A 15,696-nucleotide genomic window follows, 5' to 3' on the forward strand; every position below is an offset into this window, starting at 1 on the left:
CTGCAGAAAAGCCCCAGCGCCGGCGCTGCAGCATCCTCGACAGGAACGCTCCTGCTCGGCCCGCGGGTCCCCTCGCTTTAGGCCTTTCTTTTTCCTATAATCAATGCTGAAATCACTTTAGCACCGGGAGCCTGCTCTCGTTTTTAACACTTGTGCTGCCTGGAAGGAGCAATCCCCCTGGAAGGCGGGCAAGAGCTGCTCTCTCTTTGCTGGAGGGAGCACACGGGGTCTCTGGACACCATTCCTGCTGTGAGCAGAGCGGGGCCCGTCACCCACAGCCCCTGGCAGCGTGACTGACCCGGGTGACAGCCCTGCTCTCAGCCTGCGCTGCGGCACTCGCCTTGTGGCAGCCCGGACAGGACACTTCTCCTCATGGAGCACAGGCGGTGACCCCCGCGGCACGGCTGCCGGGGGCACCCTGCCTGTCCAGCATTAGCTCGGGCATTTGGAGTTCTGCCCAGGCAGAAGTGGTGCAGTCACCGTGTCCGGAGGTCTTTAAATGCCACTCCACATGGCACTCGCCGCCATGGTCTGCTCCACACGGCGGTGTCCGCTGGCAGCTTGCTCTTGATGCTCTCAGAGGTGTTTTCCAGCCCCACGGATTCTGTAATTCCGAGGTGAATTTCGGCAGCGCGGAGCCCCGGCCACGCGGCCCCGGCGTTGCCATGGCAGCGGCGGCGCGCCGGGCGGGCCGGGCCTGCGCGCTCCCGCGACGCGGGCGGCTCAGCATCGGGGCGGGCGTGACGCGCGGAGCGGGCCCCGCAGCGATTGGGCGGCGCGGGCGTGACGCCAGGCGCGGACCGCGCAGCGATTGGGCGCCGCTTCTGGCGCGCCGGCGCGCGCGTGGCGTGCTTGGCGGGAGGCGGCGGCGGCGGCGGCACAAGATGGCGGTGGAGCCGCCGCGGGAGGCCGTGTGGCCCGAGGGCGCGGGGGCCGAGGCGGGCTTCGTGCGCGCCGTGCTCTCGCTGCCCGAGAAGCCCGACACCACCGTGCGCTTCTTCGAGCGCGGCGACTACTACACGGCGCACGGCGCGGACGCGCGGCTGGCCGCCCGCGAGCTCTTCCGCACCCGCGCCGTCATCCGCCAGCTGGCGGGGGCACCGGGTGGGTGCGGGCGTGCGCGGGGAGCCCCGGGAGCGGGCGCTGAGCGACGGAGAGCGGCGGGCGGGGGCACGGCCGCACCAGGCCTGGCTGCGGCGGGCCTCGGGGAACGGGGGAGCGGAGGAAGGAGGTGGCGGTGCCGGCCCTTGGATGCTCCGGGTGGGCACCGGAACCCCCCGGGAGGCTCTGGCTGGCGGTGCCCCTTGGCGAGGCCGAGGCCTGCGGGCGTCACAAGCTCGGGCTGACAGCGACGTTCCGTGGGTGGCGTGGGCTCAGGATGGGGCGGTGTTGCCGGTCCCGTCCCGGCCTCCCGGGGCGGATGGATGCGGGAAGGGAGAGGCTGAGAGATGTCCGTGGTCCGGTGTCCGCTCTGGTTCACCGAGGCCGGGAATCGCTGAGGAGAGTTCTTTACTTTCAGATGTTTCTGTGTGTTTCATAAGATTTTCTTTTCCATCCGCCCCGTGCTGCTTGTCGTTTATCGCTTGGTATAAGGCAGTGCAGCTTGCAGATGTGGGTTTAAGAGCATCAAGATAAATTATCTTGTCGGAAGGTACAAACCTTAGTATTAGCCTTAATCTCAAGGAACACAGTGCTGCTGAGTTATTGGCTCAGATTTTGCAAAATAAACCTCTTTTAATGAATCAAAAAATATTTTGCATGAGCAACAGCGTTAAAAACATGGCATTCTCATATGCTTTTTCCTTTCTGTTGTGACTGATGAGGTCATAGGTAAAAAAACCCAAAACATTTCAATACTCCAGCTCTCCCCAAAGCTTGATGTGTCTTCCAGACTGGAAGCATGCACCAGTATTATTGTTGTATTCAATTTAGAAGTTTTTTTGCAGGTGTAATCACGTGACTACCAGCTCCAATTTTAAACCCTCTAAAGCCTTATCTACCATATCCAACTAAAAGCCTAAAACTGCACTTGATGCTTTCAGGATGATTTCAAAGAACACATGAACTTCAGCTGCTCCCCACCCCCTGCTAGTGTATTGTTTCAACTGAAAAAATAAGAAAAATTGTGCTTTGTTGGGACAGTTCTACACTGGGAAAGAGAATATATCTAAAATGAGGGGGTTTTTATCTGTTTAAAAAAATCTTACTAGATATTTGAGGAAAGAAAATGAAAAAATCCTATTTAAAATAAACCCATAAGTTCCTATGGGTGTGGAAATTTGCTGTTTAACATCTTTGAAGGAAAGGGAGGAAGAGCCTCAAATGTGATGAAGTCCTGCTGCTAAAAGAGAGATGTGGTACTCCCTGTTGCTTGTGCTTACTTGGTGTCTCACCTAACTCCAGTGTGTCTGATGCCAGTCTGAGTTAGTTCCACTTCCCAGCCTGGCAGAAAGCTTAATGTATTTGCCTGGAATCCCCATTTGCTCAGCAGTGGAATTGCCTTGTTCTGTGAGTAGGCTGCTGCTGGAGTTGGGGAGGTAGAAGTGGTGCTGCTCCTCTGGGCAGCTACGTGGAATTAAATTTGTTCAGCTGCATCATCTGCTTGCACAAGCAGGAGCAGAAGCAGGAAATTTGTCAATTGGGCACTTTCTAAGTTAGGTTTTAATGTAAACTGTTAATTTTTTTTGATGGTATGTTGTTTTTTCTGGATAAATTAAGATAAAAGGGCCCATGTGTGAGTGTGAATAGGGTGGCAGTCTTTTCTGTCAACAGAAGCTGCTTATCCAGGAAAGAAAAAAATGTGCAGTGGGAGGACCTGTAGCAGGCTTCTGATCCTCATTAAATCAAAATGTGTGAAATATTAATTAGTAAACCAAGTCAGGAATACTGTGAGAAGGGAAGGGTGAGAGGAACATATCTCTTTGTACATATTAATGTGAATATGATATGTTATATATTATACTATATTACATATATATTATGCTTATTAAGTGAGATTGGGAATTGAACATTGCTTTTATTTGGAGAGAGAGTATGCTTTCTTCATTAGTATTAACCAGTTGAACGTTGTGGATTTGTGTTGTTTCATGGATTCTACATGTTTGCTTCTTTGATATTAAGACAGTGTCTTCTGAAGGCTGTTCTTGGGGATTTTGATTACAGAAAATAAGAAAATAAGCTTTATGAACAAATTCAGGTATCTCACAATTTTCTTTTTCTTTTTTTTTTTTTGGTAGGAACTGAGAAGCTTGAGAGTGTTGTGCTTAGTAAAATGAACTTTGAATCTTTTGTGAGAGACCTGCTTCTGGTTCGTCATTACAGAGTTGAAGTTTACAAGAACAAAGCAGGGAGCAAATCTGTCAAAGAAAATGACTGGTATTTAGCTTACAAGGTATAATTCTCAACCTTTCTTTATAGTTGTGAGATGAAAGTTAAAAAAAACACAGAGCTTTTTCCTGCTTGGAGTTTTGGGATTTTGAGGGACTGATAGTGAAAAATCACACCTGGTTGTTGTATATTGGTTATATAGCTGTTATGCACACCACTGTATGTTCTACTGCTCTAAGGCTGAAAGAGCTTGCTCTGTGTCTTTTCCATAGGTTGGGAAATAAAGGAAGCCTGAAGTGCTTTCCTCTGTGTAGGTGACAGGTAAAATTCAAATGGTTAAAAAACCAGAACAGCTCTGTATTTTGTATGGATGGACTGTGCAGCACTTAGCTTGATCAGTTGTCATTTTGAAAGATATAAAGAAAATGTGTGTGTACGATTCTTTTAATAAGGATTTCTCTTTTTCTAAGTAGGGTTCTCCAGGAAATCTTGCCCAGTTTGAGGAAGTTCTCTTTGCCAACAATGACATGTCCACAGCCATTGGGGTTGTGGGGGTGAAGCTGTCTGCTGCTGATGGACAGAGAGTAGTAGGAGTGGGCTATGTCGACACCACGCTGAGAAAATTGAGTGTTTGTGAGTTCCCAGATAATGATCAGTTCTCCAACCTTGAAGCTCTACTGGTTCAACTGGGCCCGAAGGAGTGCGTGCTGCCAGGAGGAGAGACTGCAGGAGAGATGGGGAAACTGAGACAAGTAAGGGAGACACTGTGGCTGACAGGCAAAACCTCTAAAAGGCTCAGTTATGGTTTTTAGCCAGACTGATTTGTGGAAAAACCAAGGACCAAAATCATAATTCAAGGAAGTTTTGATTTATGCCTACAAAACGTATTTGTTAATTTATTTGCCCCTTAATCAACAAAAGTTCTAAAATCTAGTCTGACATTCCTGTCCCTGTAGCCTAGCAGTAAATAGGTATCCCTTCAGGGTTTGCTTCTATGTGGTCAATGTCTGTCCCTTAAATATTGAAATTGATGGATAAATGTGTGTGTTTGTGAACAACAGGTCATTCAGAGGGGAGGAATCCTGATTACAGACAGGAAGAAGGCAGATTTCACAACGAAAGATATTGTTCAGGATCTCAATCGCTTGTTGAAATCAAAAAAGGAAGAGCAGCTGAACAGTGCAGCACTGCCAGAGATGGAAAAGCAGGTGAGCAGTGTTCAAATGTGCCTCTTCTTTTTAAAAAGTGGAGTGGTGAGTGCCCCTGATGTGAGCTGAGCTCCTCCACATTCTTGCTGAAGTGTTCAGCAGTTCTGCTCAGCTTGGGTCTGTGTCAGAGCTGGATACCAGGCGTCCTGGAGGAAATGGAAAAAAAAACATTCTCTTATGGCTTTAAAGGAGAAACTCTAATAGGTAGGCAAATAGGCTGCAGAAGAGGTGCCTCCTGTTCATAATCTATCTAGCCTAAGGACTGAAATACAATACTCTGGTTATTTTGCATGACAGGAAAATTGGTATTTGAAAGCAGAGTAATGTTTATGATAATATTTTTGTTTTTCTTACGGCTTAAGTATACGATTTAGTGCCTGCATGTTTGTTCTTAGCTGCAAACAAGAGGCAGTTTGTTGAGATAAACAAGTTTTAAAATGCCCCTCACTGCTGATGCTCGCTGCAGGTGTAAGATTCACAATTATCCTCCCTTAATGTGTCATTTCATAACAGATTAGAGTTGTTTGAAGTGTGTTGCAGCTGAACAAGTCAGTCATGCTGCTGCCTCTCTTTTGTGCTGGCACTCAGCAGTGCCGTGCAGTGAGTCAGAGCAGATGCTTGTTCTGGCTGAAAACTAACCCTGAAACCATGTCCTGAGATGATCCAGCATATCTCATTTATCTGTGCAGTATAACTTGTTTGTGTTCCTGGGCTGGAAACATCCTGATAACAGCTTTGGGGAGCTGGCAAGGTGTGCAACTTCACATTTTGTTGATCAGATTATGCAGATGGCTCGTGTGTTGTTCTTGCACCTGCCTAGAAAGACGCTGCGGTGCCGTAGAACGTCCCTATGGAAATGAAGTCTTGTCAAACAGGATGAGTCTCTCATAGCCCTGCCAGAGTTGGCATGGCTCAAAGTCTTCCCCAGCTGTAATTTTCCAGGAGCATTTATCAAATCCTCTTGGATTCATGTTTCTAACTGGAATGTTATGTGGTTTTTTTAAAACAACTTCAGGTTGCTGTTTCGTCTTTGTCAGCTGTTATCAAGTTTTTGGAGTTGCTGTCAGACGAGTCTAATTTTGGACAGTTTGAACTGACTACTTTTGATCTTAGCCAATATATGGTTCTAGACAATGCAGCTGTTCAAGCCCTCAACCTTTTCCAGGTAAGAAGTACATACTTGGTTAGTAACTGGTTTACAATATCCTCAATTACTTAGCTGCTTGATAATGAGCCTGACTGCCCAATTGCAATTCCCCAGATCCTGATTAATGGCGACTTCTACATCTTAGCTTTGTTCTCAGTTACTCTCCTGCAATGTGTTTTAAGCATTTAGCTACTCTTACCACCTTTTTAATTTTTGTTTCTTGTTAGTTTATTTTACCTGTAGAAGGGGAGAGAGGATCATCAAGGAGGTAGGAAGTGGCCACAGTAGTGCTGTTCTTGGGAAAAGAATGCAAACCTCAGTTAGATGTGTTACTGGAACATGTAACACATGACAGGAGCAGTGCCAGAGGTGTCGGGAAGGGAGGGCTGGCAGTGAACAGGACAGTACTTGAGAACATTCTGAAAGCACCATGTCATGTTAACTGTCATGTTTTGATGTCAGTTTTATCTTCTTTACACACATTTTCTACAAATCCAGACAGGTTGACAGACTCCTTCATACCTCCTGCCAAGTCTGCTTTTCTGCTTTGCCCATTTCTGCAGTTAGAGGAACTCAAAGTGGTGTGTTGTATCAGCTTTTGTCCTGCTTCCACATTAGTAAGCCCTGCTTAGTGATCTTTGCTTGGACCTACTCTGCTTGCATTTCAGATTTATAGGAAGACATCACAGATTATGGCCTCTGTTTACTTTGGAGGAATTTCTGCAGGAAAACAGAGTATATATTCAGCATCTGAGCTGGTTAGCCCCTGAAGAGAGATGTTCTGAATTTTTAAATTTTTTTTTTAGTTTCCTGCCACTGAGTGCCTCTCTAGGATATGAGCAGAATTTACATTTCTTCTCAAGCTTTATGGAGGGTGTTCTAGGAAGTTCTGTTTTAGCTACATTCCTTTACAAGTCCTTGCAGGTGTTAGGTGTTTTGTGATAGGAGATATGCTGCTGTCTCTTCAGGGGCTGTTGTGAGCCTTGGAACAAAGGTTTTTCCATGGAGCAGGAAGCTGCCTGCATGGTAGGATGTGTGTGTGGAGGTTTTTGGATAGCAGTAAAGCCAAGTCAAATTATTTTGTAATTTGAGTTGCTCTGTGAGGTGTGTAGGTAAAGGTCTTAAGATGCTGCAGATGCTGTTGGTGGTATGGAATGTAACCTTAAACATTGGATGTGCTGAAGTAGGTAGTTTGTGTATAAGATATGTATGTATTCTGTGACACTTCCTTACATTCAGGAGATTTTAGTGTGTCATACTGCCCAGAACACTGAGAATAGGCCCATACACTTTAGATATTAGATATTCCAGAGGCTGAATGTGTCAGTATTGCTTCTCATGGCATTAATTTCCTGTTGTTGTGACTCCAGTTCTACATAGAGGAGCATCCAGACCTGCTCCTGGTTGAATGCTTGCCTGCTGTTTTAAATGCAGCCTTTCTTGTGCAGAGGGAGTTGAGATTTTAATTTCAAAGTCAAGAGTTGAAACAAGCTTGTTTGTTCAATATTAACCAAAATTTTTGCTTCATAGCTGTTTGTGGGAAAACCAAATCAAACCACAACAAAAATGCCCAAAAGGCTGTCTGGAGTCCAGCTAATATTAAACCTGACTTATGGGTAATGAACTATAATTTGATCAGAGCTAAGTCTAGGGGTGTTTATAGCACTGCAGAGATGATCTGGGGAAGCTTGAGAGAATTCAAGTAACTGTTCTTCCCCATTGCCTGATTCTGTTGTGTTGTTCCCCCCCAGCAACCCCCAGAGTTCTCAAACAAAAACCCCTTGAACTCAAGTCCTGTTTCTTGCTGCTTTTTTGTGATGGACAGGACCCCTAATTTTTGACCTTAAGAAGAGCAAACTAGCTAGTATGTAGATGTATTTCCACTTTTGCTACTCAAAAGTGCAAACTGCCCCATGACTAGGTACACTTTTAGCTTTGCTGTTCAGTCTGGAGTGGTTCCAAAGTGGACAAACCTTCTCCTTCCTTCCCATGTTCCAGGGACCAGAGTGTAAGTACTTTAATGCTGCACTGTCTCACCATTTTTGATGGGTGCCAAGTTTCATGGGAAAAAAACATGTTCTGTTCCTAAATAGCTGTGTCTCATTCAGTGGGTGTCAATAAACTTCAGTAACTAATTTTTTTTCCTTTTGTTCCTTTATTTTTTTTCTTTCATTCTTTCCAGAGTTCTGTGGAAAATGCAAATACTGCACAGTCTCTAGCTGGCTTACTGAATAAATGCAGAACCCCTCAAGGACAAAGACTAGTTAATCAGTGGATCAAACAACCACTTATGGACAAGACCAGAATTGAAGAAAGGTAACAATATTATGTGCTTAATAGACTCAAACACATTAGTAACTATTTTATATAAGACCCTTTCTTTTTAAGCAAAGAATGCTGCAACCAAGAAATTGTAGTGGTTGGAGTCTTATGTGTGCTACCCTGTAATGGATTGCACTTAGAGCAGAATATGTTTGTCCTTGAGATGCAAATTGACAGGTTACTATTAAATTAAATGCTTTCTACAATTATACATTTTAAAGAGGAGGTGCAATATGTTTAGATGATCTGAATGATGCTGTGCTACAGGCTAAGGCAGTGCAGCAGCCACTTACTGACTTTGTTCAAATGCAAATGCTCAGTCTGTTTAATAATATTTTGATGTCACTTCAAGTTTACCTGTTAAAAAAAACAACAATCCCAAACACCCAAACAATTAAGCAGTTGTGACGTCTTCCTGTTCCCAGAAGAAAGCTACTTCTGGTTACAGTAGGTCACTCTAATCATGCCTAGATACGGGGCTTTTTCTTTCTTGCCCTTTGATCCTGCCCTCTGTCACAGCGTGGCTGCCCTGCCAGTAGATAACAGTATCAGTTGATAAGAAGCCTTAGAGAATCTGGTAAATCCCTGCTGAGAATGCGCAGATTATTCTCAACCATTCAGAGAGGAAAACTGCAAAGGCTGTGTTCCTACTGTGTGTGTTTGTCTGGAGTATGTTCACCACACAAATACAAGTTACGCATTTTTTACACTTCTCCTATATATACACTGTCTTTTAATGATCTAAACCCAAATTTCATGCAACTTTAGCAATCAGCACTACAAAATGTGTATTAAAGTGTATCTTGACAAAACAGAAGAGGCTGGAAAATTGAATTTAACTTTGATAGGTTCTCTACGGCTCATTTTTCAGATAAGGCATTGCAGATATGTCTGTATATGCTGTTGGGCACAGATCCCTGCTACCAAAAAAAGAAATCTTGGCTTGGATGTGCTGATATTTAAATAAGTTATGCAAAGAGTAGCTGTTTAAGTCCAGCTGGCAGCTAAGCACAGAGCTGCCTGCTCACCTCCCTGGTGGAATGGGGAGGAGAGGCAAAACCCAAAACACAGCGCCGTACTGGCTACTGAGAAAAAATAAACTCTGTGCCAGACAAAATCAGGATGATAGTTTTCTCTCTAGATTTCTGGAGACTGAATTATTCTTCTTCTTTTCAACAAGTTTTTCTGCTTTTCCTCATCATTTGCAGAATGGTGTGTGGTAACTTGATCAGAGCCCACTTAGAAATGTTGTTAACGTGACACTGAAATATTTGTTCCCAGTTTTGTTGAATGCTGTCTTCTGCATGTGTTACAAAAGCTTTCATTGTTGGTTCTTGACTAAGTACCCAATATCTGAACCAAATTTCATTTTATGATTGTGTTGTTTTTAAAATTTTGAAAGTTAGAACTCCCATCTTGTCATTTTCTTATGTCAAAGTAAACGTTAGAAATCTTAACTTTTGTGTGACATGTTTGCTTATTACTGTACATCAGAAATCTTCCAAGTTTGGAATAGACAGTGTTTTCTTTATAAGACTGGAGTGGAGTTGTTGGCAAAAAATGTAACTTGACCTGTTTTGTACTGTCATCTCTGTGTTTTGTGTTGTGGTTCTCTGTGGCTAATGTTGGCTGCATGTAGGAAGAGGTGTATTTTAAGGAGGGGGGGAGTAATTAAATGGAGTAAAGCTGTTAGTGAAGCTTGTGAGGGTCAGTATATTCAAGTGTTATGAATTTGAAGGAAGTCCACTGATAACCTCCTGTATCTTGCCCAGCTGCAGAGACCTTGGAGCTGCAATTTGTTAAAAGTGCTTTGCTTTATCCTCTACCAATGAGCACTGAAATACCACAGAGACACCTTTTCATTTTGTTCTGCTGCATTCTGTCTGAATGCATCTTGCTTTCAAGTACTACTTGGATGAGCTCAATTCTCTGAGATAAAAGCAATGTAATTTACTTGTAAGCTTCATCCTCCCAAACTTTATGCTTTTCAAAGGGTGTAGGACTGTTCTTTTTTTAATCCCAAGGAACGAGTATGATAAGAGAAGCTGTTAGTGAGCTCTACTGACAGATTTAAATATCTTTTGAAAGATATGCAGTTGCCAAGTTGTGTTCTGAAGACTTTATAGTATATTGTGGTTATTTTAAGGATTGCAAACCACAGATTAGAGCATAAGGTGGCTTGAGAAGGAAATACCTTGACTGTTTTTCCTTTACATCTCCTTTGTCGTCAAGGTGAGCTACTGATTGTTTCTCAGCTTGAAGTGTGCCATGTTGAAGGACCCCATTTAACACTAACCAGAGCAGAACTCCTCAAACCAAGCAGAACTGCCCAAGCTGGACTGATGTTCAGTGGCTGTTTTGAAGGAAGCCTCCTGTTTTGCTTATACAGGAGGTATTTGACTTAACTGTTGTCCTAGTAGCATAAAATTGGTGTCTGAAAGTTTCACTTTTTTTTTCCCCAAGTTAGACTGTTGTAACCCTCTGCTAAGACCTGCAGGTGGTGCAAGTCATCTTTTGGAGATAAAGGAATCCACTTCTTTCAGTAGTTTGTAATCTGCAGTGTGTTGTTAACCTGCATGGAAAAATGGAACACAGAGTTGAATCTGCAGTCCATATTAACTATTGATACAGTACCAGCACAAATTAAAGTACATATGCACATGCTTCAGATAAAATGATGTTTACTGACAGGAGCAGCTCCTGATGAGAACTGAGAAAACAGAGGCTCCTGATAGCTGCCTGTCTTGTAAGACTTGGGGTTCTGCCAGTATCCAGCTGGTTTTCCTTGATTAAAAAAATAATTATCAGTCATAAGTACACACAATACAGCCCTACTTCTCCTGTGTGGTGTGTTCAGAAGGCAAGTACATGAGGTTCTTGCTCCTTGTCTCATAGTCAGCATATTTGAAATTAAAATGTAGTCGCAGAGCCAGCATGTGCAAATACGAGTATTAATTGTATAACCAAATTGACTGCAATACAGCAGGCAGCTTCAGTATGTCATGTTAATTCTCCAGGTACTGGAAAGTCTGAGGAATGTGGCACAGTATAAAATAGTGCTTTTTCTGTTATGTCCTGAGAAGAGAGTTCATGCTGAATATACTTAATTTTTTTTCTGTATTTGGGATAAACTCTATCTGACATTTATGCACACCATAAATAAAAGATTCCAGCTCACCTTTTTAATGCTTTATGTATACTGTGGTTGAACCTCTTATGTGCCTGTGTCCCATGGAAAAGGTGCAGGGGTCTCAGGGGAGTTAAAGGCTGTACTCAAACATCACTTGCTCTGATCCAAGCGTGTTTTGAGCTTTCCTCCTGTGTTTCTAAATACCATGCTGCGTTGTAGAAACAAAGCCTGTCTCTGGCAGAGTCAGCAAGTAATACATTTGGGAAGCTCGAGGTGCATAAATGGCTGGAAGGGTAAAACTTCCCAGTTTGTAGAACATTTTCATGCACCATGATTATTTAAGTAGCAGTTTGTTTAAAAAATAAAACCCATCCCTAACTTGTTGCCTTGAGACAAGAAGAAGAAACATAATCTAAGGCCCTGGTTCTCCTGGAGCACCTTGGGTGAGGCACGAGGATGGTCAGACTCTGGAATGTGTGCTCAGAGAGGTGGAGGGATCTCTGTTCTTGCTCAGTGTTTGACTGGAGTTAGCCTTGTTTTGAGCAAGGGCTGTAACCAGAGGCCTGCAGTTCCAATGGCAATTGTTCTGCTGTTAAGGTTTCACTGCTTTTGTGTTCTTTTCTAACCTGCAGCTGTCCCTGCAAGGCATCGCAGGTAGGCTTTGTTGCTTTTGTTGTTCTGGGTAGCAGCTCTGCAGAGACCTTCAGTGCTTTTCTGAGTACAGGTCAGGACCTCTCCAGAGGCACAGACTGAGCCCAGGCAGCTGCATTAGCAGTGTGTGCTGGCCCGTGTCCTCACTGAGGGAGGGGAAGATGTGACCAGCTTGGAGGTTTGTCTAAATCACCTCTTTAAAATGCATTTTGGGCACTGGGAGTGCTCCTAATGCCTCTAGGGAAGCTTCTGAAATACAGATTGAGTCTGAACAGATTTGAAGGCAGAAATGTGATTTCTTATTGTCATGGAGATCGTGGTGCAATAAATATTTCCCATGAAAGAAGTTGTCATTCCAGTGACGTGAAAATGGTGTTGGCTTCCAGTAAGCCTTGAAAAATGTTGCCTTTGTCATTCCAAAAGTTACCATCACCAAGTTCCCTAAAGAAATGTTTGGAGCTTGAAGCTCTCAATGCTTCTTCTTTAACCCTCTTCACCTGTGTTTACTGTTTTCAAAACTTCTAATTTACCTCTATTTTCATTTGGGTTTGCTTGTAAAACTGAGTTTGCAATTGAGTGCTGCCTAGACATTAAACTGGAGCTCTGCTAGTCAAGCACACATCACACAGGCCATGTCTCTAGGAAGGAATTGCCATCAAAATCCCAGGCTCTCAAAACCTACCCAAAGGCTTAGATTGTTGTGTTGCAAAAAGACCTATTTTTAGTTTTCTTGTCTGAGGAGCTGAAAAAAAGACACTTTTCATGACACCTTCAGGTGTGGGAAAGACAATGTTTGTATTCTGTTATCCAGATCCTTTGTCTTCTGGGTCAGGGATCAGCAGTGTTGCAAATCTGTAAATTATAGGTGGCATTGAGTGGTGCAGCACTGGAGCAGGTAGTCATAGTATCTCCTCATTGATACTTCCAGCTCACCCACTTCTTCCTGACAAGTCCTCAGTTGGTGCAAAATAAATAGAAAGATTAAGCTTTTAGTCATTTCTTTTGTGTCTGAATTTTGAGGCTCAACAGAAATGAAAATTAAACTAAAATTTGATTGAAATGTCAGATTGGTTTTCAGACTTGTAAGACACGATGAAACTGCTATTTATTTAGGGAAATGTGAATCTGTAGCTGCCATACTGTTCTTTGGCTCTCATCCTGCCAAAATGAGGTGGATGGCACTTACTGCCATAGTTAAATTTTGCTTAGAATCTGTGTTTGAGTATTCATTCCATTAGGTTTCCATTATGTATGGAAACTTAGTATGCGCAGGTGCAAAGCTCTCAGGTTTGTAACAGTGTCCTCGGTAGTCACTGTTTTGAACACTGGCTACAGAAATATGGTTTGTTCTCTGTGAAACAACAGTGACCACATTATTGTTTCTGCTTTGTTTCATTTATGTCCAAGAACATTAGAAAGGTGGCATGTTAGGACACTGCAATGGAAGCTCTTGGCAAGAAAATTTCGTCTTGGCTTGTAATTTAATTTCATTTATCATATGTGAGGATTAGAAGAGTCTTTAATGTTTTGTTGACATACAGTTTTGAGTTTCTTCAGTACAGAATGAATGCAAATGAAGAAATATTTGTTTTTCAACAGCTAAGAAATAGAACTTGTTCAGTATGCTCTTAGTTTGCACAGGCTTAAAGAAATGCACAGGTTAGCAATTTAAAAGGGTGATGGAGTAGTGTAATAAATGTAACCTCTTAATTTTAATAATGTATGGAAACCTGTAAAGAATAAAGCACAAAAAAAATAATAATGAAAATACCTTTTCCTCAGCTGACTCTAGTCTTTGAAGACCACACAGTAATACACTTTTATCACTGGATCCCAAAATGCTGTATTTAATTAAAAAGCAAGACTGGCAGAAAACCTCAGTGGTTTAAGGCGTTAAGCTGGGAAACAGCCTCTGCTGCTTTCCATCTTGGGTTGCTCTGGCAGGTTTTGGGTGGAGCAGTTTCACTGTGTGGGGTTAATAAAGGTGCCCATGACTGGGTAGTATTTGGTGAGTCCTTGCTCCATCCTCTTCATTGTTCTTTGTTACCATATAAGAAATAGAGGTTTATTAGGAATTCTTAAAAGATGGGCAATTGTTGTTTTGTCTGGAAGCCTAAATACTGTGTTGTTCTTGTTTTTATTCAAATTAGGATCTTTTTTCCTTCATGTCCTTGACACTTGCTCACACTCTCTGTGCTGTATGTAGGGTTTCTTGAGTCTTCAGGTTTTAGTGTGAAAGTTTTTCATTTGTTTTTGACTCTTGTGCACCGTGCAGCAGCCTGTGGCCCTGACTTGTTTCATGGATGGCTCGCACTTAAAATAATTTTAAATCAAAAGGTTCAGTCATGCTTCCCTAGCTGTGGACTGCCACCTGTTCCCTTGTAATTGGTACTGGCACTGGTGTTCCTTTAGCTGGCTTGTTCCTCTTTTGATGGGCAGTTTATCATGCTTAAACAATCAAGGGTGTCATGTTCATTGCAGATAATCCAGAAAAACTCTGCAGTTGCCAAAAAGGGGCACTCCAAACCTCCTACTTCCTTCTTTTTTTTTTTTTTTTTTTTTTTTTTTTTGTCTCACAGCTAAAGATCAGTTTGATTTGGCTTGTTCACCTGATGAAAACTAGTCCATGAAAAAGTGAGGAAAGTTGTCATCAGAATTAATCCTCTTGCTCCTCTGCAGCTGGTCCATGAGCTGCTTTTCTCATGAACATCCTAAGTGCAGGTCAACAAGTACCAGAAGCCAGGATTTGTTCAGATTTAATAATCTGACTTGAGTTTGCTTTCTGCTGGTACTTTGACTGTTTTAGAGATTGTGCCAGTTGATTTATGTTGTCAGACTGCCAAACTTGCTACAGGAGGATAGAATGGATATCTGCCTGTCCTTGGACTGGAATAGTGAGTCTGTGAAATGGAGCTGTGCACTACCATTGCTCAATAAACCTGCTGCTTTCCTGACAAATTAGCTGTGAAGATGCTATTAGAATATTTTTAGCTCCTACAGAAAACAGACAATGAAAATTTTATGAAAAATACTGTATGCATGGAAATAAACATTGGGAAGACAAAAAATACATCTCTGATAAAGATTTTGGAAGATACTTCTTGTTTTATGAGCTATCCTCATACAACTTTTGTCTGTACAGTTCCTTGAGGGTAAGAGACTGCTTAGTTGGGTAAGATTGCAATGTCATTTGAGGTGGGAAAGGATTTGCTGTGTTGAATATTCAAAATTCAACTTTGGTGATAGATACTCTTTTTTTTTCCTCTATAAATATGCATGTTTAATAATTGGGAACACTTGTTTATCATTCTGTGAAGTAGTGTGTTACCATAAGGTGAGAATTTCCCCTTTTTATGCCAGTTCCTCTTCTGGTGAGCTGTTTAATTCATTAGGGGTAATAATTTTGTTATTCCTTAACTGTGAAAGAGGAGGGGAGGGGAATAGAATCTAAATAGTGCTGTTATATAAAACAAATGGCAGTTCTTCGTAATAATTAAAAAGTTCTTTGTTCTTATTTGGCAAATACAGCTTTTGGGAAAAGAAAGTAATGGTTTGTTTTCCTTGTCTCTCAGTTAGATAGTGACTGGTACTGTATGTAACACACCCAGGCTGAGGAGTGCGAAATAAAAGACACCTGGCTCTGGTTTGGGGTGTGGCTGGGGTGATTGTGTCGGTGTCATTTGGATGAACAGGTGTATGAGAGTTTCTTCAGAATCTAGACAGGAGCAATACTTCTTGTTTTAAATGTGCTGATATTTTCAGGACCTGGGTTTTGTAGAGCCAGGGCTGGTTTGCTGTGGGAACGTGAGTATCCCAGCCGTGAGGTGGTGACAGATGTCCCTGTGTCCCTGCGGCAGGGCATAGGTGGCCTTCGGTCTTACCTGGAGAGAAGCAGTGGGAGCCCTGGCAAA

General features: G+C 42.9%; 1 protein-coding gene across 1 annotated transcript in view; it reads left to right on the forward strand.

The window, feature by feature from the left end:
• Positions 1 to 839: 839 nt before the first annotated feature.
• The window catches only part of MSH2 (mutS homolog 2), a 46,554-nt gene continuing 31,697 nt past the window's right edge, over positions 840 to 15,696 (forward strand). Inside the window, exons 1-6 of the mRNA XM_038132923.1 lie at positions 840 to 1,104; positions 3,237 to 3,391; positions 3,801 to 4,079; positions 4,389 to 4,535; positions 5,551 to 5,700; positions 7,865 to 7,998. Coding sequence (XP_037988851.1) covers positions 885 to 1,104; positions 3,237 to 3,391; positions 3,801 to 4,079; positions 4,389 to 4,535; positions 5,551 to 5,700; positions 7,865 to 7,998 — 1,085 coding nt within the window. The 5' untranslated portion in view covers positions 840 to 884. The remainder of the gene's footprint in view (positions 1,105 to 3,236; positions 3,392 to 3,800; positions 4,080 to 4,388; positions 4,536 to 5,550; positions 5,701 to 7,864; positions 7,999 to 15,696) is intronic.

This window comes from Motacilla alba, chromosome 3 (genome assembly GCF_015832195.1).
Source record: "Motacilla alba alba isolate MOTALB_02 chromosome 3, Motacilla_alba_V1.0_pri, whole genome shotgun sequence".
Classification (NCBI taxonomy): domain Eukaryota; kingdom Metazoa; phylum Chordata; class Aves; order Passeriformes; family Motacillidae; genus Motacilla; species Motacilla alba.